At 46.6% G+C, this 22454-nt stretch overlaps 1 protein-coding gene across 2 annotated transcripts; it reads left to right on the top strand.

The window, feature by feature from the left end:
• Window positions 1-4093: 4093 nt before the first annotated feature.
• On the top strand, window positions 4094-22177 carry MINAR1 (membrane integral NOTCH2 associated receptor 1). 2 transcript variants are annotated; one of them, XM_038147464.1, is made up of 4 exons: window positions 4094-4280; window positions 10831-13186; window positions 14652-14906; window positions 18434-22177. In XM_038147464.1, the coding sequence occupies exons 2-4, from the start codon at window positions 10877-10879 to the stop codon at window positions 18629-18631; spliced, it is 2763 nt and encodes a 920-aa protein (XP_038003392.1). In that variant the 5' UTR covers window positions 4094-4280; window positions 10831-10876; the 3' UTR covers window positions 18632-22177. The 2 variants fall into 2 exon arrangements, with proteins under 2 accessions (XP_038003392.1, XP_038003393.1); XM_038147465.1 differs by lacking the exon at window positions 4094-4280 and adding an exon at window positions 4289-4454.
• The last annotated feature ends 277 nt before the right edge of the window (window positions 22178-22454 follow it).

Below are 22454 nucleotides of genomic sequence, written 5' to 3'. Positions count from 1 at the left end.
TGATAACCGCTGCCAAGTCCAAGATGCATTTTTCCAGGCACAGCCTGTGTGCATGCTGGCTGCAGGAGTCAGCTTCAGCAATATTGAGACCCTGCTGAGATTTCAGAGGAAGTGCAAATTCGGAGTACTTGATAAAAATAGCAGTCTGCAGGCTCTGTATTGCTAAGTGCTATTTAACGATGCAGAAAGTTTTAGTATTTGTCTTTAAGCTAGGAAAGGATTCAGTGTTTCACCCAGACCGTGGCAGTGAGGAAGAAAGCAGTGCCCTGGGTTGTCTGGCTCTTTCCCCAGAGGTTGCCTTGCTCTCCCAAATCCTGGTTAAAGACTTCAGGGAGCACAGCAGGCTCAGAGAGACTTGTCTGCTTGGAATGTAACTAACTGTACTCCCAGCACAGGCTATGCTTTGGGCTTTAGATATTCTCTTTCTCTTAAAAGCAAACCCAGAAGAGATTAAGGGCTTGCTACTGGAACACTGGAAAATATAAACTAGTCTCTGCACTAAAGGTGATATTGGCAAAGGACTGTTTTTTCTACAGCTCAATACCATTAGAATGCTGCCAGCTGTTTAAGAAATGTCTGTGTCAAAGAAGGTGCTAGGTAAAGTCATGTCCCATTTAATGAAATTTGTTTTCTTTTACGTCTTAGTGAAAGAGATTCACCAGGAAATGGTTTGGGGGCTCCTGGAAGCAACTAAAACACCAAGTTGACTGATGGGTTTTTGGTCTTGCTTTTCTAAAGGCACAAATTTGCCCAGAGGTCACAATAAAGAAGGTGAAGAAAAGAATTTCTGCATGAAGACTTGTTCATGCTTTTAGATGAGCCCTTGGGGCAGTCCCTTTGCTGTCAGTGGGACAAGCAGCTTGGGTTGAATTTATAAATACTTGTATGAGTCTCTGCAAGGAGGAGCACGTAGCAGCTGTGTGGTGCTGCAGCCACTGGCACGAGGAAAGGCAAAGTGAGAGCCCTGAGCCCGGGCTTGCTGATGTTTGTGCTGAGTCCTTGGATGCACACTGCTCTGGAGGGGTTGCAACAGAGAGGAAATTTTGCAGGAGACTGTGGATAAGACATGAGTGGAAAAAACCTGCCCCTGCACAGGGAGTTGTTCACATGGAAAGGGAGCCAAAAAATTTCAGAGAAATATCTAGTGAGTGTTGCAGTGATGAGAAAGGTAGGTTTTCTTTCCTAGACCTTACCCTCAACATCAGTTTCCCGTTCTCCATCCATCAGCTTCAGTGTTTCCAGCCCTATGGAACTATTCCTGTGCACAAATAAAAAGCACCATTGCTGCTGTGAGAGAGGACAGTGGCAAAGCATTCATTTTTGTGTAGCTGGAATTGGCATCACGTATAAATGAGGAATATGCTCTGGCCCTGGCAACCTAATTGGGCTGAAATACCTTTATGTTAGGGCTGTGCTACGTAGGGCAGAGATTGTGAGGAGCTGGGCACTATTTCTGCAGCACTGTGATGCCAATCAACCTGGGACTGGTGCCAATCAAACTGGGACTGGTGCTCAGTCCTGGACACCCCTGGCTCGAGGAGACATCTGCATCCTGTGGCTCACCTGTTTAGTTTGGAAGGAGTTGCTGAAGCAGAGGGAAAGGAAGCTGGAGGCCTGGAGGGAAGGTGGAAGCTATGGGGGAGCCAGACAAGGTAAATGTGCCAGCTGCTGAAGGAAAGAGAAGATGAAAGGGAAAAGAAGAGTGAAGAACAAAGCAGAAATGTCAAGGAAAGGTGGCGAGGGGAGACAGGAGTTGATGGTGCTAAAATTAGATGGAGAATGGGGACAGGGAGAGCTGATCCATGCTCTCCTCTTGGACGAAATTCCCACTGAAGCGGCTGTCAGATCTGGCCTGGGGAAGGAGGAGAGCTGGAGTCCAGACTGGAAAGCAAGGGAAAGGGAGGGGGGCAGGTGTCCCTGCAGACCTGCAGCAGACCAAGTGCTCAGAGAGGATTTCCCCAGCCCCAAGGGGAGCCAGCCCTGCTGCCCTTGGGACACACTCCCAGTGTAAAATCAACACACTTGTGTATATTGGGTCTGCACCGTGTTTAACTGTTTCAAACCAATTTTTGCAGGTGATTCCTAATTATATGCTGCTAGTCACAGCCCACAAAAAGATAATGAAACCCTTGCCATCAATTAAATGTAATTTCTGCGTGCTGAGGTGCAAACAAGGAAGGCAAAAGGCGAAGTCACCAAATTTCCCTCTGGTGGCAGCTATGGGAGCCAGCTCTGGAAACCTCTTAGAACCTAGGGAAAACAAAGTAAGATTAGCTAGACCTGAACTAAGGGTAAGAAATGTTTTCTATTTATTCTCTGGCGTGTGCAGTTCTGAAGGGTACGGAGAGTTCTGACTGTTGTGATGACCTGAAGGCATATACTCTAGGAAGTGGTGTAGGGCTGAAATCACCCAGCCGTGAAATTTGCAAGTAAATGGATACTTATAGACAAAAAAATCTGACAAAGGCATGGAAAATAGGACCCAAGGACACTCCCTCTTTTAATGCTGTTAAGTAGTGGTAAGAATAATGTAGTATAAACATGTTTTTCTTCCATTTCCAAGGATGTATATTTATCCTCTCCTCTTGTATTAGCTGCTGTGTGTGTTAAGTGTCTTTACAGATATTATGTATACACCGAATCCCACACAATATTCTTCAAAGTCAGTGGAAGTACTTGCACGTCAGTAGGTTTTAAACAAAAAAACCCCTCCTGACTCCTTGTTTTTTCTCAGGAAAGCAGAGAGTTCTGTTCCCAAGATTGTCAGAATAAGTAAACCACATAGTCTTAGGCCAGTTTGTCCATAAGGGTCTGAGGGCTGTGGTGTACTTGTGCATACAACCCTTCAAATTAGTTCATCTGGGAAAGGAAAGCTGACAGTCCGCTCCCCAAAGAGTGCAAGTGACAGGAGTCGAGCCTTTGACATCTCACTGCTTTATTTCACCCAGCAACACCTCTATTAAAAACCCTCTGCAGTATTTCTGTGTGGCGTGGCGAGCCAGCCAGCAGCAGGGGCAGAGGCAGCGCTGGGACTGAGGTCAGACCTTGCCTGAGAGACAGAGAAGCGTGCGTGTCGTGGGCACGGCACGCGTACCACAGCACACCTGGGGTGGGGACTCCCACACCGTGCAGCCCCTTCCTGCACGGCCAGACCCCATCCCTGCAAGGACCAGCTGCCTGAGGGCAGCTCTGCAGTACAGGGTGTGCATTGGTGGCCTTGGTGCCCCGGGGGCCATGGGCATGCAGGGTGGGCTCTGGGCGTGCGAGGTGGGCACGGGAGGCTGTCACAGAATCACCAGATTGTTTAGGTTGGGAAAGACCTCTAAGATCAAGTCCAAGTGTTCACTCACTATAGGCAAGTCCACCTCGAAACCGTGTTCCCAAGTGCCACATCTACATTCTGCAAGTACCTCCAGGGATGGTGACTCCACCGCTTCCCGGGGCAGTCTGTGCCAGCCTTCACTTCTCAGTGAAGAAGTATTTCCTAATATCCAACCTCAACCTCCTCTGCTGCAACCTGGGGCCGTTTCCTCTTGCCCTATCGCCTGTTACCTGAGAGAAGAGACCGACCCCTAGCTGGCTACCAGCTCCTTTCAGGGAGTTGTAAAGAGCGATAAAGTCACCCTTGCCTCGCCTTTCCTGCAGGCTGAACAGCCCCAGCTCCATCAGCCGCTCCTCCTCAGACTGCTGCTGTCCGTGTGCCCGGCTGGGAAGAGTCGGGCTCCTTTCCCTCCGGGCATCCCCTTTCCTGCCCGCCTTTGCGCCAGGAGCTGTCCCCCGCCCGGACAGCGGGGCTGCCGCTGCGGCTGGACCGAGCGCTCTTCCCCGCCCCGAGGAGCGCCGGGACTCACCCGAATAATGAAAATAATCGGGATATAGCGGTTTAGGGAAGCGGAGTCTCGGCCCCTCCGCCTCCCACCGCGCCCGGTCCCTGCGGAGCCGCTGCCGCAGCGCCCGGGGCCGGCCGGGGCAGCCCCGCCGCGGCTGCGGGACCGGGGGGCGGTGCGGGGAGGCTCGGCCTGTGCAGCCCCCTCCCTCCCGTCTCCCCTCCTTCTCTTTCCTCTCTCCTCCCCTCCCTCCCCTCTGTCCCTCCTCCCATGCCAACCTGCTGCCGCCTTTGTCAGCGCAGCCCGGCGCTATGGCATCCTGCTGGGGCTTCAGGCTCGGGCTCTTCCTCCTCCTCCTCCTCCTCCTCCTGCTGGCCGGGAAGCGGCTGCTGCAGCGGCAGACCCGGCTCTGACGGCCGCGCTCCCCGCGGCAGAGGCAGGCGGAGCCCGCAGGTGAGCCCCAGGTGCGGGAGGGGGCGCGGGGCGGTGCGCTGGGGGAGAGGGGCGCCGAGGACGGGAGCCCCCCGCTCTCCAGCTCCGGGGATGCGCTGAGCACCCGGGGGTGCCCGGGAGCGGGTTCAGCACCGGCTCCCCCCGCCGGGCTGGGAGAAGGAGGAGTAAGTGCAGGTAAGAGACCGCTCAGCCCCCGTGGCCCCACCGGTGCCCCGGGGTCCTGCCTCTTTGTTAAGCTCTCTAGGAAAGGGGGTGCTCCAAAATCGTGAAACTCCGTCTGGGACTTTGGCAGCTCCACTTTAGTCTCGCACATCCGGATCTGCCCGAGAGGGGCAAGTGGGTGACCCTCGGGCTGAGCCTCAGGGACCCCAACCCCCAAACGGAGTCAGAAGGGATGGGGATCAGGGAAACTGGACCACCAGGGCAAGGGAGCAGGGTGCCAGTGAGATTGTTACAGACTTGCTGTGCAAAAATCCAGGTTGCTCACAGATGGGATAAATTGCTCACATTTAATTCAATTAGACTTTTTTGTGTTTGTCTGTCACTATTTTTAATGGTGTCTCCTTATACAAAAAATTCCGGTAAAAACATGCATTGGATGTGCTCTAATAATGTATTGGGAGGACAGTATCTGTGTGTGTCTGAATGGGCCAAGAGTTGGCAAAGAATAATCAAGAGTACATGATGCAGTAAAAATTCAAGTAATTTATTTCACAGTTTTAGAATTATTGTTTGCACTTTCCCAGATTGTAGAGATACCTTAACCTGGATTGCATAACTGAACCATGCAAATAATCAGCCTAATGTTACTGTGCAAGAAAAATCAATGGCAAACCCTGTTCGACTTGAGCTCTTGCACAGCCATGAGGGTCCACTGCTTTTATCCACAAGTTCCCTATTAATTTAGGCACTCAGATCCTTTAAAAACCGCTGAATTCTGGGGTGTTGGGGAAGCTGAAGTGTTGTGCAGAGCCCTTTTACAGCAGAGCCTGCCTCTGGTAAGGAGCTGGGTTTGTAAAGCGCGGTTCTCCAGGGCTCATTCATCCAAGATGAGAGCCAGAAAACAGCAGCTTCTTCCCCTGCTCTTCCCAGCGACCCCCGGTGACCCTCAGAGGAGGCTGGCAGCCGGGTGCCCGGGAAGGTGCAGGGTGTGCATCCTTCCCGCGCACAGCAGCAGCGAGCCGCTGGCGAGAGCGGGTGCACAGGCACCCTGAGCTCCCGGCATGCAGGTGCTCCTTCCCTTCGGCTCTGAAGGAGTGAATCAAAACCACACCAGCGAGGCAGGGAGCCAGCACCCACCTCCACCTGCCCCAGGGACTGAGCCCACCCTGCTCCTGCGCAGCCAAGGAGACGGTCCGGAGGAGACAGCCTATGGCAGACTGGTCAGGAGGACTTGTCAATGAAAGGTGGAGAGGAGCAGTTGCCATTGCACCGGCAGGGCTCCAAAGTGTGTGTTTTAGTTTTCTTTTTAATGAGCAGCAGAAGGCTGGAGGGAGGAGGAGGAATAAGGTGTGTGGAAATGGGCATTGTTTCCCTGAGTGCCAGCTCCCTTGTCTGTGTGCAGTGGAAGCCAGATGGGGCTCGAGGTCTCCATTCCTTCATCGAAAATTTCTTAATGTTTTGACAGAGAAATGGACTTATGAGTGTGGGAGAAAGCAAAACCTGAATTCCGTCTCGACGGGTTACATTTCATGTGAGGCAAGCGTTGCCTGCCTTGTTTTATAGTATCTGGTGTTGGGAAGGCAGGCTGAATGATTTATGAGCTCAAGTTAATAGTAAAACAGCATATTACTGGCTCTGTATTAATGTTCTGCTGTGCTGGAGTAGCTGGCTCTTTCTGAGGGGATTTATGCAAGGATCACTCTGCTGTTGTGTTGCCGTGGTGGCATTCTGGGGTGGCCCGTCCGTCACCGTGGGGGGAACAAAACGAGGATGCTGTTTCCCTCTTGGCTGGCAAATCAAAGGGAGAGGGGAAACGGTGACTCCAGCAGTCACATCTGTGTGCTAGCTGCACCTGCTGTGGAGACTGGGGAAATGGGGAGAGCAAATGTCAGTGGCACAAAGAACAGGGAAGGAAATGAAGCAGGAAATAAGAGAGGAAGATAACGTGGTCTGTGTGCCAGTGGCCATGATTCAGACTCGTGCAGGGCACCTTGCCACCCTGCAGCTGCTCAGGGAAGTCGAGTGGTGGGACTGTCTCTTGAATCCTCTGCTGGGGTTTATCTGTCCCAATGTGTGCTGCCCTTAGACCATTTGGCAGGGCAAGGTTTGGCTGAAGGAGTCACAGGAAAGCAGCCAGGGCAACTGGGAAGCAGTACTAATTTCATGAATTCCTGTGGATAGCAAATATATAGGGCAGGCAGGAGATGAGGGGACCACCCCCACCCCACTGCTGATTTGGGAGGTGGTAAGGATGGGAGGTGCATTCTGGCTTTCCTGCAAGGAAGCAAAATGCATGAAAGAGTCTGAAGGTTCCCCTGGTCTGGAGAACCACAGGGGAGAGTTTTCATGGAGGCTTGGTTCCTAAAGACACCAGAAAATAGAACAGTATATTCCCTTTGCGCAGCAGAGGCTCCTCTGAGGATGGAGCTTGCAATTGCAATATTCTTGGACTTCTCCTCCAGAGGCTGAGACAGTGGGTTAGTGGTAAGATGAGAGCTCAGTTCATTGCTCCTGGTGCAGGACAAGAAGACATCGATTTGTGGTAAGTCTGGAGCTCATCTGCGTGCAAGCAGAGCCAGCCCCCATCGACTGGCTGTGCAATCTGATGCTCTGCGAGCCCATGCTGGGATATAATTGTGCCATTAGAGCAGCAAATGTCAAATCTTGGGAAGCTGAGTCAAAGCGACCCTTCCAATGTTAATATAACAAAATCATTAAGGATGAAATGTTAAGTGGCTCCTTTGGTCAGAGATGGTCTCGGTGAAGATAAATAAGCCAGATCCCATCCCTTTGTCTGGGGAGCTCCACGTGTCTGGAGACCAAAGTCAGTTTGAGGAGGGGTGGAGGATGTGTGTGGCTGCTGGCAGTGAGGGTAAGGCACGAGGACCTTGGTGGAATTGAGGCCATCTGAGGAGACCCTGTGCTGCTGCTCTTGCTGTGGGTGCTTCCATTTGCTTTGCTGCTTTTGACTGCTTCGTGACCCTGTACCCTCTTTAAAAGGCCTTCCTGTGCTCATTTCAGAGCTCTGCACTTCTGTGCCACGTCTAGCTCTATTCTGGTCCTGCTTTGAGAGATACTGAATGAACGTGGACATAATGGCTGAGATGGTGCATGGCCAAGTGCTTGGCACCCGAGATGTGGCAGCTCCTGGGGTGGCCTGCCAAGAAGCACCTGTCTTTGTCGCAGGCTGTTAGGAGGCTTGACAAGAGGCAGAGGAGCTTAATGTGCCACTAAAAATTTTGGCACCAGGTTTTTACATCCCTGAACCAGGAAACAAGATTCCAAGGCCCTTGTATATTATCCTTAGGGATAGTACATCCTGTTCTTCACAGCCCCAATCTGTTGATGCTCCACTAGCAGCAATGTTTCTGAAGCTCTGGCACAAGGGAGCACCAATTTCCATGCTCAGGCTGAAGCCCATAGATATCTTTCACACCTAAAATTCCCTCACACCAAAAAGCTGTTTGTGAACTGCCAAGGGGCAAAGAAGAAATTATTCCAGCTCCTAGCTATCTTTCTTTTCCTCAAGGCCTATATCTGAGTTTGCAACCTGCCTTTTCAGTTTCCACCTCCCATAGCTGAGCCTCAGTTGAACGAACTGGCTGAATTCCCACCTGAGCAGGTTCAGCTCTCTCCTGGTCATCTTTGTCTCAAAGCCTCTGTCACCTCCCTGACCTCTTGCTGCTTTATAGCTGACTGTCACCTGCCAGGCTTGGGTCTGGGAGCACAGGGTGAGTCTTGGGACTGAGCTAACCCAGCCTAGCTGAGCTCTCCTGCTTTGGGTCTGTGTTCAGTGCCTCTGCCTTACTGCTTGTGAATGGATTGGGGTCCCCAAAACAAGGGTCCATGTTGGTGCTAAGTACCATGAGATTGGGGGTATGCAGCAGGGCTTCCACTCAACTTACTGAGCTTGTCATCACTCAGCAGCCTTGTAAATCAGGCTGCACCTGAGTTTTACCAGATTCATAGTGTTTAGAAACCTGAATTGAAGTTAAAACCTCTGGTGACGCAAAGAATGGCTTGGTGCAAAGCAACAATTTTCAAGAAGCTGTACCTAGGATATCCTTACTGGGATGAGAGAGTAAAGACAGAAAGGTGGGGAACAAAACGGGTTGACACTTTTCAAAAATACCTTAGTGCAAACTGGCTACTTGGGTGATTTAGGAGGAGTGTGAGTGGGGAGAAGGCAGGCTGCTGGCAGGCCAGTGCAGGGTGTGCATCAGGCTGTGAAAATGTGTATCCAGGTGAGGGGTTGGCAAGAAGCTGTGAATTTACAAATAGGAGGAAGTAGTTGCTTTGGTGGTATTCAGCCTGGAGGTGACAAAAAGACATATTTTCACTCCTGTCCCAAGTGGGAGATTTATAACATGCAGAAAATTGACTTGGAATGCCAGCCCCCCGTCAGCTGGGAATGTCTCTGAGCTCCACACGTGAAGTTTATTCTGTGAGAACTTGGCAGCCTTGGTGGTAACTAACAAAGTTTGGACCTAGCATGGGAGCATCATTAATGGTGACATGTCAGAGAAATACAAAGGCAGGCTGTGGAAGAGGCTGTGCCTCCAAGCACGCTCTGCTGAGGAAAAAAGCACCCTCCTCCAGCCTTTTGCATTACTTCTTGGAGCTGAGCACAGAACAGTAAAACATTTTTTCTCCTTTGTCAGCTGGCAGAAGAGTTGTGCTGCTATGCATAATACAGGAGCTTTAAAAGCAAACATGCATGCAGCAGAGGTGTTGGAAAATCCCTGTAGCCATTGCTTTCTGAGAGCTGTGTTGACAATCACAGAAATACATTCACATTGCTGCTGCTCAGCTCCTGATCACACACAGTAGAGAGATGTTATTTAAATAAACAACCGAGTTCATATGGAGACTTGTTTCCTATTCTTTTGGGTAACTATTTGTTATGACAGCCGAAGTACTCTGGCTTCTGACACTGATAGAAATCACTGATGTGTAATGTCAGGGCAGGAGATGAAACAGGAGCCCTGGATTCTGGAGTGGTGCTCAGGAGTCCTGAGGGTTTTGACCAGAAGGTGCCTTTTAGAATGAGTAATAATAAACCTTGCAATGTTGACTTCAGTGCTCTGCCATTTGGGTGGATATTCTGCACTTGATGGAGGAGAGGCCAGTTCCAGGGGTCACCTAAGGGTGGCAGTGAATGGGGGAAGATAAGAAACCTTTTTGGGAAACGGAGAAGATTTTTGTCATTCCCATCAGTAAGAATAACAAAGACAGAGTGACCAAACATAGCAATTGGCAGACTTCATCATCCTGTGCTCTGTCTTTCCTAGTAGCCAACAGCAGAGACGCTGACAAGGATATTCACAATAGATAGATGAAAAATCATCAACATCCTTTCCTAATCCATAATAGCTAAAGGTTGGTTTCAGTTCTGAAAGTGCAGGGGTTTATATTCTCCCGAAGATGTTTGCTAGTGTTAGCTGTGCTTGTTCAAGCTATTCCTGTTATCCACATAAATGTGAAGTTTTTGCTCTTCACCTCTGCCCTGTCATTTCGGGATGGTGAATGGAAATGCACTTCTAGGCTTCACTGGGAGCACATCACTGAAAAGGATGTTCTCTGTCCTTGATATTTCTCTGTCTTCAAATCCATCCTGATTGGCAGCCAGCCCTCTAGCATCTTCTGGATTGGTTTCAAGGTTCAGTAAGATTTATTTTTTTTAACTCCTTCTGTTCTTTGCTAAATTTTGTACTTTTATAGCTGAAACAGGGCCCACACAGACTTTTCCCATGGGACCTGGCAAATTTTCCATCCCTGAATCTTATACTTAAGGTATTTCTGGAAAAAAATATGTCAAAGTATCCAAAGGAGATAATTCAGAGCCGAGGAGAAAATAATGGTTTAAAATAAGCAAGATGGCAATTATGTTCTCAGATAACTTCTAAAAACATGTCAGAAGTTTATTGACAGAAAATCTTCAGAGCCATTTGCATTCAGATATGAAAACATGTCATGGTACAGTAGATCAGCCCTGGTTAGGCTAGGACTGGAATTATTGCAGACAATTTGATGCTCAAACTGTACTTTGAACCTCTCATAAGTTGGTAAGAAATTCTGTGCTGAAATTCTGTGCAGGCTATTATCTATCTGCCATCAGTTCAGCCTCTGCAAAGCTTCTTCTGTTTATTCACTTGGTTGCTTTAGTAGACATTGGCATAAAGGAGCCTTCCCGGATAAAACCCTGATTCTGTTTAAGTATTGACTTATTGGATGCTAGGATTGCAGCCTGAGGTTCAGAACATGAGGATGGGTTATAAAAGCAAGCCCTGGACGGCATGGTTAGGGAGTCAGGCCCCATCTCTGGCTGGGTAGCAAGGCTCTGGGTATTATCTGTGGGTGACTTACAATCTCTTTTGTGTTGCTGTAGAAGTGGAACGTGGTTTCCAGGCTAAACGACAAAATACGCTTAAGCCATGGAGTCCAACCAGGAATCCTCACTCTTCCTGGTGAAGATATTGGAGGAGCTGGACACAAAGCAGAATACTGTTTCTTACCAGGATCTCTGCAAGTCCCTCTGTGCAAGGTTTGATTTATCCCAGTTGGCCAAGCTCAGAAGTGTGCTGTTTTACACTGCTTGCCTGGATCCTAATTTCCCAGCGACTTTGTTCAAAGACAAAATGAGATGCACTGTAAACAATCAGCAATCAAAGAAAATCATGGTTGCAGCAGATATAGTAACAATATTCAACCTCATACAAATGAACGGGGGAGTGGCCAAGGAGAAGCTTCCAGTTGCAAGGCACAAAGTGAAGAAGAAGGAGTCCTTTGAGTCCTGCAGGTCTGACACAGAGATCTGCAATATGGCAGACTGTGTGCCTGACTGTGTGCCCAACTGTGAGCTCAACGACCAGGACTTTAACCGGGGCTTTCCAGTCAGAAGGTCTTCAAAATGCAGAAAGATGGACTGCAAAGACTGCCAGCAGTTCCTCCCCTCATCAGAACCCAACTTCTTGCTCGGTGTTAACAAGGACATGAAGGGCCGGGCTGCCTCTCTGGACAGGCTGCAGGCACTGGCGTCCTACTCCATCGCCACGTCCCCACCATGTGAGATGCAGAGTACATATTTCCCCATGAACATTGAAAATGAATCTATTTCAGACCAGGATTCCTTGCCTATAAGTGCAGGCTTAAAAGAAACTTTCATATCAAATGACGAGCCGTTCATGATGCAGTCGTGTGTCCAGAAAAGAAATATATTCAAAGAAGATTTTCATAATCTGATTACTATATCTCCCAACTTAATACCATCCAACAAAACACCAGAAGATGGACACAGAGAGCCTCAGAACAGGAAAGAAAGCTCTAAGCAGACTTTCTTCAACCATAGCTTTGAAATGCCATACAGCAGCCAGTACTTGAATCCAATTTATTCTCCTATACCGGACAAAAGGCGAGTGAAGCATGAAAGTTTAGATGATCTTCAAGCTTCAACATATTTTGGCCCAACTACTGTTCTTGGACCACAGGAAACCAAAAAGTGGACTGGAAAGCCAGCCAAGCAAACTGCCTGGCCAGCTAAAAGCTGGAGTTTAAATACTGAGGAGGTCCCTGACTTTGAACGCTCATTTTTTAATAGGAAGCAGTCTGAAGAGAAACCACGATACCAGAGTTCGAGCAACCCGCCTCCAAACTTTCCTTCAGTTGACAGGCATCAGTCCTACCTAAACGCAAAGGATCAGCAGCCGATTATGCAGACAAGCTATGCTGTGAAACCCAACGGGCATAAACCTAAGGAAATTCCTTCCATTCTAGATGTGGAGAAACATGAGCCAGTCAAAAAGTTTAAGGATAAAAGCATTAACTGTACTTCTGTCCAGATCTTAAGCATTGACAGGACCATGAGTGTTGGGACACAAACGGAGCAGCAGGTTCTGGAGCACAAGAAATGCAAGGATTTGTGTGCAGCAGGCCAAGCCAAGTACGGCGAGCGGCACTCTCTGAAGCAGTCGGATGACGACTCTGAAATCGTGAGCGATGACATCAGTGACATTTTCAGGTTTTTGGATGACATGAGTATCAGCGGGTCCACGGGAGTGATGCAGTCCTCCTGCTACAACAGCACTGGTTCCTTGTCTCAGGTGCATAAATCAGACTGTGAGAGCTCACCTGAGCACAATTTGACTAAGATCTCCAATGGGAGTGCCTGTAACAAACTGGATAAAGTGGTCAGGACAGATGTCAGTAACACAGATGATGAACTGAAAACGAGTGTCTGCAAATTAGTCTTGAGGATTGGTGAAATAGAGAAGAAACTGGAATCTCTCTCAGGTGTCCGAGAAGAAATCTCTCAAGTCCTGGGAAAATTAAGCAAGCTGGATCAAAAAATCCAGCAGCCAGAGAAGGTCAGTGTACAAATAGATCTCAACTCTTTGACAAGCGACGCTGCGTCAGATGAGAGCAACTCCCCGCAGATATTTCAGTGCCACAATACTCCTCATGGAAGCAAACTGGAAAATAATCCAGAATGGTGCTGTTCAGATGCCAGTGGAAGTAATAGCGAGAGTCTTCGAGTAAAAGCCTTAAAAAAAAGTTTGTTTACTAGGAGATCATCAAGATCACTAACAGAAGAAAACAGTGCAACTGAATCCAAAATAGCAAGTATTTCAAACTCTCCCCGAGACTGGAGAGCTATTACTTACACCAACCAAGTTGGCATTACAGAGGAGGAGGTGAAAGAGAGAGATGGAGGAGAAAATAAGGACTGGCACAGGAAATCTAAAGAGGTAATTTCAACTTTAACTCAAATAATAAATGCTTAAAAATAATGTGGTTATGAATGCCTTCCATAGTCATCACAAGCCTCGGGGTATGACAATGCTTTGCCCTGCCATGTTATGCCTGCCTTTATTGTTATCATAATTGAGTGATTTTGTACCTGTAGATTCTTGCTTGGCAGCTGCAAAATGGCCAAGTTGCTTCTCAAAAACTTTGCTTTTTTGCAAACAAAGGGTGGTAATGTGGGTGACATCTTGGGAAGGCGATGGTATTCTTCATCATCTGCAGCAATATAAGGAGGCCTGGTAATTACCTTGGTGAAAAGGGTGTGGGGAAAATTGAAATTGTCTAGTGATTGTTTTAGAAGGGATATTTTGAAATTGAATTGTGATGGCTTTTATCAGAGAAGTATGTACATATTTAAAAGCCAACCAAATAGATTCATGGATTCAAATCCCTCAAGGAAAAAAACCCTTGTATGTGTGCTGTGAGATGCTCATTGTAGTTATGTTCTCTTTATCTGACTTTCATGGTCATTTAAATGAGTCTTAAGCCTCCTGTTGTGGAACTGCAGTGTAGCTGTGCTCTTGGTTTGGCTGGGCAGAAAAACTCTGCCCATCCTCCCAGCAGCTTCCCTGTGCCCCCTTCAGTGACCCCATGGATGTCCTGGCTGCCCTTGTGCAGGGCTCTGGGGGCTGCTCTGTGAAACTGCACGGGGTGGGTGCTTGTTTCTGTTTGGGGAGGGGGTCCTGCAGCCCCTTGTCAGTTGTGACCACATCATAGGCATGCTGTGCCTTCTTACAACGGGGTGTGAGGGCAGAGAAAGGTCGAGAACAGAGAGGAAGAGGTTTGGTGGAAAGAAGTGTGTTTGGGTGAACAAGAAACCACAAACTGTGGGTTATTGCTGGACTGCAGAGGGGGAGGAAGGCCGTCCTTAGTCAGCCCAAACCTTGGTTTTGTGTATACTGCTTTGCTTAGGATGGCATGCTGATTTTGAGAATCCCTCCCAGACTCCTTCAGTGGCCTGTGGCTGACACTGCATGGTACCATAGATGCTGCAGTGTCAGGCCGGGGGCATCCCTGAAGAATACTTCATGTTAGGATTTCATCTGAAGCAGAAACCTGGAAGCCTGCTTGTGTCTCTCAGCTTTTGCAGATCAGCTGGGCTTCTCTGGATGTCAGGGCCATTTTCAGAATATTTTTTTTTAATCTCTGAACAGCACAAACCCTTAATTTCTTCTGCTGTGTCAGCATTGTGTTCGTGTTGGAGTTGTGTCTGTAAAATACCTCAATACCTCTTTGGTTTGTTTGTGAGAAGAAGGTGGGCAAATGGACGAAGGCCATCCAAAACGTTTATCCTAGCTGGTCTATTTTTTATCATATGGTGCTTCTGAAAGGAATATCTCTGTCTTTTGTGTTTAACTCCCTCATAGTCTTGTTTTTTCTCTCAAATTCTTTTAAACCCTATTGCAGGCAGACAGGCAATATGAAATCCCACAGCCACATAGACTCTCTAAACAGCCAAAAGATGCTTTCTTGATTGAACAAGTCTTTAGTCCTCATCCCTACCCTGCATCACTCAAGTCACACATGAAAAGCAACCCTCTCTACACAGACATGAGGTTGACAGAGCTGGCTGAAGTGAAACGTGCCCAGCCATCATGGACCATAGAGGAATACACGAGAAATTCGGGGGATAAAGGCAAGATTGCAGCCTTGGATCTACAAGTGAGTCTCATTTGTTTAATTTGAATGGCTTGATTGCAAATGGATGTTGCCAGAATATGCATTTAAGAAGGGATTTGGATAGCTCAGGAAAGAGCTGTGGATTGTTGAGCCTCTAATCTTGCTGATCCCTATCCGTCCTGGCCAGGGACAATGAAGAATGTGAATGTTTTGTTTCTGAATGGTGATCCTTGACAGGCTGATGCTCCCAGCTTTTTCTGCAATGGGGATATGTCTTCTAAGCCATCGTGGCTTTAGTAGCTGTAAAAAAGAGTTGGGGAATAAGGGAGTGCAGAGGTGAGCTGGTCCCTAACTGCATCAAGGCAGAGTGGTGCAGGAGCACTGCTGGGACTGCTGCCTTTTTCTCTGTCTCTGAATTATTCACAGGTAATTGCAATGTTAGGTTTGGGGTTTTTTTCCATTTTACTAGGAACACAAGACATCAAATACTTGTAGATGTTCAATACCATGACTGGTTTTGAAACACGTCACTGTGGAAGCTTTGAAGTGGCTGTTGGAAACCAGCCAGGCAACTAATGCTGTGTCTAGTTTGCATTTTGGTTCAGCTTGTAGGTGTGCAGGCTCTTGTGCAACAGGCAGAGGAGACACATTCAAATTTTGCATTAACATTTTCCCAACATGAAATCACAAACCTGACATAAAATGAGCACCCACACTGGTTACTCTGTGTAGTCTGATAAACTCAACACATCTTTTAGGAAGGAAGATATCTGAGCAGGGGTTTAAAGAGGAGACCTGAAGGATGACATCCAAAATGCATAAAGACCAAAGAAATGTTGCATTTCTTGGTCTCAAAACCCGAAATGTGTTGCACAATGAAATGCACACTGATGTGCAGATAACTGTGTATGCTTTATATGCACTTTGACAGTAGAGTGTAGGACCAGTGGGGAGGTCTGGTGCTGACCTCAGGCATTTTGGGTTCTGTGGGATGCAGCCGTGCTCATGGGGAGAGTCTGCTTGTCTCCAAGCTTGTCTGCCAGGGGAAGCAGCCTGGAAGAGTCTGAGACTTTGCTGCTCCATGCCAGCCCTCAGTGGCTCAGTGCTGAGGTACCTAAGCCAGCTCCAAACCCATCAGACTAATCCCTCGGAAAGCATCAGGATGCTGTGCCTCAGGACCCTCAGCTGGCTGATTTGGATTTGAAACCATCCCCACACAGTGCTGTAGTGCAACTCCCATGAGTGTTTGTGCAGGAATTTGTGCACAACAAATTCACCTCCTTGCTTGGCACGTGCAAACTTCCCTGTCCTCACCAGCCGCTGCTCCTTGCTGTGGCTAAAGTGCACAGAGAGAAACCAAGAAGCACAGGGAGCAGGCTGCATCTTGCCTTAGCTCTCTGCTGCTTTTTGGGTCTTAAAAGCTTTAGAAGGCTTACTAAATTCCTAACCTTGTCATTGCAGGCTGTATGCTAGAGTAGGAATGGGCTGGAAGAAGTTCCTCTGCAGCAGGCAGTCACAAAGCATCACTTACCTGCTGTGTGAGGCAATAAGGGAGGTGATATTTGGAAGCAAAGCCCCTCTGGGAGAAGTGCTCTCCATCTGCTCCTCGTTGGGCTGTTTTGTCCTCTGTAAGCAGCTCTGCATGACTGTGAGCAAACCAGAGAAATCGGCTTATTGCCATCATTTATCTTTAGGATAAAGGTGATAGAAGTTTACCGGTTTGATTCTCTCCCTCCAAAAAGATTGTCAGAATTGCATCTACCCTGCAAAGCCCATGTCTAGACTTTATAATGGAGCTTACTGACAAACTTAAAAAATAGACACAGACTGATGAGTGGGGGTTTTTTTCCCAGTGATTAAGTTTATTAGAACTGAAAGTAAATACATTATGCCTTAATGAACATTCCTACGTCTGGCAATGAAATGGGAAAGGAAGCTGATTAACAGTAATGGGCCTTTTTAATAATGTATCTTCCTTCTGAAGTAGTTAAAAGGTCAATGCCAAGGCAGACGGGTCCAAAACTGCAATTTCCTTGAAGCATACTATGCCTATCTTTGGGATTTTTCTACCTTTGTTTACTTAAAATTTCTCCTGGAGCCTGACAACTCTGCTGGGTTTTCCTCCAAAAAAAGAAATTGAAAAACTAGGCAGGCCCAAAGCTTGTCCCAGGTGTGGGCTCTGTGTGAGATTCATTGCTTTGCTTTGTGTATGATGATCCACTGGGATCAAACAGTATCAGGCTATTTTCTGATGCCTTTAGAGATGAGATTGCTGCCTTTTTTTCACAAGGCTGAAACAGGTCATTCAAAGCCCTAAAGATCCAATCACAGGTGTGGTTGATGGCCTCTGTTTCAGCATCTAACACTATCATAGAGGTGTCCATTAAATGATCATAAATCCATTGCTCATTTTTAATTGTTTATTTCTGAGATAGCTATAGAATCACTTCTTTTAGTAGTTCTTTACATAAAACAAATGCTGCTATCAGGAAAAGCAAAGTTTCAGCCAGTAGCTTGAAAAAAAATCCACAAAATCTGAATTAGTCAATTAAAGGCTAAAGGATTAGTCAAATCCTTCTCAAGTCAGCTGGAGTTTCTTTGCAGAGTCCAGCAAGCTTTGGATCAGGACTGTTACAAGCACACAAATGGTGTGTGTTAGGGTATTCCCACTGTAATATTTTTATATGGAATCTTTTTCTTTTTTTCTTTTTTTTTTTTAAGAAATGGGCTTTTGGAGCATCAGATAAAGAAGACAGTTTTGTGGAAATGCTGTCATTTTTCAGAATGTTCTTTTTGCTTTATTCCTTTCTGCTGATAAGTTCAATATAATGTGTAGTGTTTGGGTTTGCCCAGTTTTCCCCTCATTTTCCTCTAACACAGAGGTTGAAGGGGGAAAAAACAAGCAAGGCTGAAATGGAGAGCTTTAAGAGCTCATAAATACTTAGGAACTAAGAGCTGTAAGACATTAAAAATAAGTAATTCAGATGGAAATACTGATGAAGTTCTGCAGGTTGCCTGTGTCCCCAGGCAATGCCGTTCCAGAGGAGGGGTCTGTAAATTGCCCCTGCAGCAGGGCTGGGTGCTGGATGGGGCTGGGTTATCAGGCCCTGCAAGCAAGTCACGGTGACGAAATTAGGGTTAGCTTTATAAAATGTAGTGCATGAGGAGCATATATTAAGAACCTTTCCCATCAGCTGAGCTTTAATAATTTAAAAATTATTAGCAGTAACAGGCCGGCGCTTGCTGACACCTCTGCTGTCAAGCAGATTAAAGAGATCTTATTTAAATGCCATCCAAGATGACGAAGTTTCCGGTAAATCAGAGGTACGTGAGGGATTTTGGAGCAGGATCTCACTGTTGCAGGGGTCTATTTTTTGCAGTATTTTTTTACCACTTTCATCAGCTTTATGGAACTGGGACCAGGAGATGAAGGGGTGTGAGAAGTGGCACTAACCCACTTTATCCTGACAGCAGATCCAGGTGCAGTTGCATACATCTGCTTTGTTCACTTTTTTTTTTATTAATGGCAGACCCCAGACAATTAACAAGTGTTTCCTTTTAATTTTTAGACTCAAGAATCTTTAAACCCAAACAACTTAGAGTACTGGATGGAAGACATTTATACTCCTGGCTACGATTCCTTGTTGAAACGGAAAGAAGCTGAGTTCAGGAGGGCAAAGGTTTGCAAGATCGCTGCCCTGATCGCAGCGGCCGCTTGCACGGTTATCCTGGTCATTGTGGTTCCCATCTGCACCATGAAATCCTGAGCCTGGGCACACACCTGTGGCTCCCAGCACCTGTGTCTCGGATAGCTCACGCTGTGTGTCTAATGGCTGCTGGCAAAACTGTCAGGAGTTCGCTAAGGGACAATGTTCTGAGGATATCCCGGTGGAGAACGGAGGCAGAACGCAGAACAAGCAGAGATACATTTTTGGAAAAGTCCTATTTTAAATAACAGACTGTGTGGTGGAGTTAATGGGAACTCGGTTCGATTTTTATGCATTTTTAGAAGTGCAATATTTTTTTTTTCCTAAAGAAATGATATAATGTTTTACAGAATCAGAGACTGATGAGAATCCAGGCAAGAGAGGAAAGTTGTCTGAGCTATGTTGCATTTAAAGGAGGTGTGGGTACATGGAGTAGCACTGTATAGAAGGGAATGCTCTATATGCATTACATTGAGGAGCTAGGGAAGTCTTAACAGCTCTCTGCAGTGTTGAAAACTCTGAATGTATTGTATTTATTTTATAGTATTTATGTATTTAGTGATCATTTGTTCGAAAGCAGACTGTAGCTGTGAACAGAGTTCATTCCTACGTTCAGATTAAAAAGGGCTCTTTGTATTTGGTCTTGCCCTAAGACCCACTCTATCATCACTGAGTACTTAGTTAAGTGCAATGTGCTGCAGACCAAAAAGATTATGTTTTAAAGCAATCACAAAAGGTTTTAGTTACTTCTGTTGAATAACATTTGCATAGAGCTGGCAAACTTGCTTTGCCAAAAGGGTATTCTTTACCTCTGCAGACAGTGAAATTGTCTCAATTTCACTCCTGCCAGCAAGCAAAGCTGGCAAATCAAAGCAACACTCTGTTAAAGTTCTTGGAAATGTAATCTGAACAGTTAATTTTTTTTCCCCACAAAGTCTTTGTGCCTTTTTTTAGACTCTAGGTTAAATAGAACTGTTTAATTTTTTGCTATTTTAAGCCCATAACATAAATCACAGCATAATGGGTACTAATGGAGGTCCTTTTCCTGCAAGCCTTCTATACAGTTCCAAGTGCTCCTCAAGCAGCAGGGCTGGTGGTTACTGAGCACTTACATTAAGGGCACAATTCCTCAGCACTGGCAGAAACTTGCTGCTGGTGCAATGCATTCAGCACAGGGAGATCTTTTGCTTCCCTCTTGCTAATGTACTTAAGAATGATGGTTGAATCTACTGGACAGCAAGCAGTCTGTATCCCATGGGAAATGCCCATTTGAGGCTTTATCCCAAATGCAAATAGCAGGTTCGATGGAATTCTCAAGCTGGGACAGAAATTGCCTGTCATGGTTAGTGAAAGCAAAAAACCCAGACAGTATTACTCTTCTGTCAAGTATAGAAAAAAAAAGAAAAAAAAAAAAAGGATTTTCAGGAAATAATGTGATCTTGCTGGTCCTCCAAGGGAAAGGAGATTGTTTTAGTGAATGCTCTTTATGTAGGGTAATTTTGGTTTTTTCAGAAGCAGCCTCCCTACACAATGACACAGCAGCTAAGAAAGCACTGGATGCTCCTTCCTCTGGCTCTCTGGGATGTGCTGCACTCACTGTTTCTGACTGGTTTAAAAAAAGTATTGAGGGAAGGGTGTGTGGGAGGTGAAGGCTTTGTTGTGACTTTAGATGTGTGTCAGTTCTTTCCTGCAGTTGGAGAGCTGTTTATGTGCTGCTCACGTGCTGTGCTTTATTTAGGGATAGGTGATTCCTGAGACTGTTGATCTATCAGAAAAATAACTGTAAGCACAGGATTGGACGTCCCATCAGCAAATAGAGAACAAGAGCAGGCCCACAGACAGAACCTGTGCCTGCCTGGCCTGAATCCTGACCCAAATTTGGTGACTTTGGCCCATTCACAATACTAAGATAATTTCTCTTTCCTCCCAGATGCTGCGGGATGGAGTCACAGCAGGGAGAGAGCAATTCACACTGTCTATTTTAGGCTGCCTTTGGTGTGATTCAGAGCACCTGAGCACGGGAGCTCGGATCCATGCATAGTAAATATAGGCAGGTAGAGAAACCTCTGGGGACAATTCAGAGCTGCCAGCAAGATATCTAATATTAGACATGGGAAAAACACTCTTGAGGACACTGCTCTGCAGTTTACCTCGTGCACAATTTAAGGTGATTGTCTGTGTAGGAAAAGCTGTTCTGGTTTCAGGTAATGTCAGGAGCCCTCTGACACCCCTCCAGGCTGCTGGAGGGAGCGGTGTGGTCCTGGGGGGGCACAGTGTCAATCCCCCATCTGCCCACACCAGCAGTGACAAGACCCTTGGAGGGGCAGGAGGAGTGGGGACAGACCCCCTGCCCTCTCCAGCCCCTCTTGCACTGCCATGAATGGTCTGGCCCTGCTGCCCCCAGCCCCAAATCAGCAGCACTTTCAACAGGGCATCTCAGTAATCAGATTTTAAAAAATATCAGCCTAAGGGGAGGTAGGAGATGGGTGTGGGAGGTGTTAGTGATCACAGGGTTTATCTGTGCAACTGGCACCAGATGAACCTTTGCATTAGAGATGCCCAAAATCCTGGGGAGGCTTTGCAGGTTATGGAGCTGTGGGTGATGTGAAGCTGGCCCAACCCGAGCACTCAACATCCCAAACATCCATGCTGCCTCCTAATTTACTGAGGTGCTTTTGCCCATCCTTACTTTGCACAAGCAGCCAGTGGCACCCACTCCATTGGCCAGCGGTTTCCTTACACATCAGACTGTGGTTTGTTCCCTCCAGGAGCCTGAGGGGAGCTGGGACAGCAGATCCTGGCTCCCTGCTCCACAAACACCTCTGTGAGACACTGCCCTGCCATCTCCTCCACTCCCTGGTTGCCCCTGGCTGCTCCTTGGCACCCCTGGGATGTGCATCCCAAGCCATTGCCAGTGGGACTTACATGTGGCACAGAGCCCTTCTGAAAACAGGCAAGGAGATGGAGCAATGGGATGCTGCTGCTGCTGCTGGAGGAGAGCAGCCAGGGAAGGAGGAAGCCTGCACAGAGTGTACAAACTAGGTGAAATCCTGACATATTAACCTGCAAGAATATTGTGATCCACCTTGTGAACCAGTTACCAACTAGAATACACTGTATACCATATGATAGACTTTTGTATAAAAAAAAAAGAAATTAAAGCTATAGGTACATTGTAATCCTTGGTGTGATTGAAAAAGTGTCCTAGATTGTATTACTTAATTAAAATTATGATGAGCATATTGAACTGTTTTTCGTATTTATGCCTTATAAACTTGATATATTACACATGATAAAATGAAACTGCAAAAACTATAAGAAAACATACTCCATTTTGGGGGCAAATTCCATTTTGCTTTTCCTAAAAATAAGAGTGCTGCTTTAAATGAGCTTAATAAATCATGTGTGCAGAAGAGCAAGAGTAGGATATGTCCCCAGATGACTTTTTAGGATTTTTTATTTAAATGGGGCTTTGGTTAATGTACTATGTAATAATTTTATTTTATAATGTTACTGTACAATGTTGCCTTTTGGTTCATTTAAATATAACACCAAATAAACTTGGAAATTACAGTGTCCTAAGTTTTAATGAAACAGTTATAATAATTTATTACTCCATTGCTTTTCCTGTTTTTTTTTTCCCCAGGGACATCAAGATAGCCATGGGATGTGAGTGTTTCAGTGTTAGATAACCAAGCAGCCTATCTAGTTCTTGGCAGAATTGCTAATGGATTTCTAACTTGTGAAATAATAAGATGGCAGAAGATAATGAAAAATGAGTTTGTTTGGTTTCTTTTAAAAGCTCCTTTGCATCACATTGTTTGGGCTTTTGGAAGATTAGCTCTTGACACTAATCATATTTCATTTTATAGGTTATTTCGTG

This window comes from Motacilla alba, chromosome 10 (genome assembly GCF_015832195.1).
Source record: "Motacilla alba alba isolate MOTALB_02 chromosome 10, Motacilla_alba_V1.0_pri, whole genome shotgun sequence".
NCBI lineage: Eukaryota > Metazoa > Chordata > Aves > Passeriformes > Motacillidae > Motacilla > Motacilla alba.
The sequence above is the reverse complement of the archived record's forward strand: the minus strand, read 5'-3'. Positions and strand labels throughout refer to the sequence as shown.

Excerpts from the sequence above, each read along its gene's own strand:
- MINAR1 (XM_038147464.1), top strand. The coding sequence starts at position 10,877 with ATGGAGTCCAACCAGGAATCCTCACTCTTCCTGGTGAAGATATTGGAG. Across the intron at positions 13,187-14,651 it reads GGCACAGGAAATCTAAAGAG|GCAGACAGGCAATATGAAAT; the intron begins GTAATTTCAACT and ends ACCCTATTGCAG. Across the intron at positions 14,907-18,433 it reads TTGCAGCCTTGGATCTACAA|ACTCAAGAATCTTTAAACCC; the intron begins GTGAGTCTCATT and ends TTTAATTTTTAG.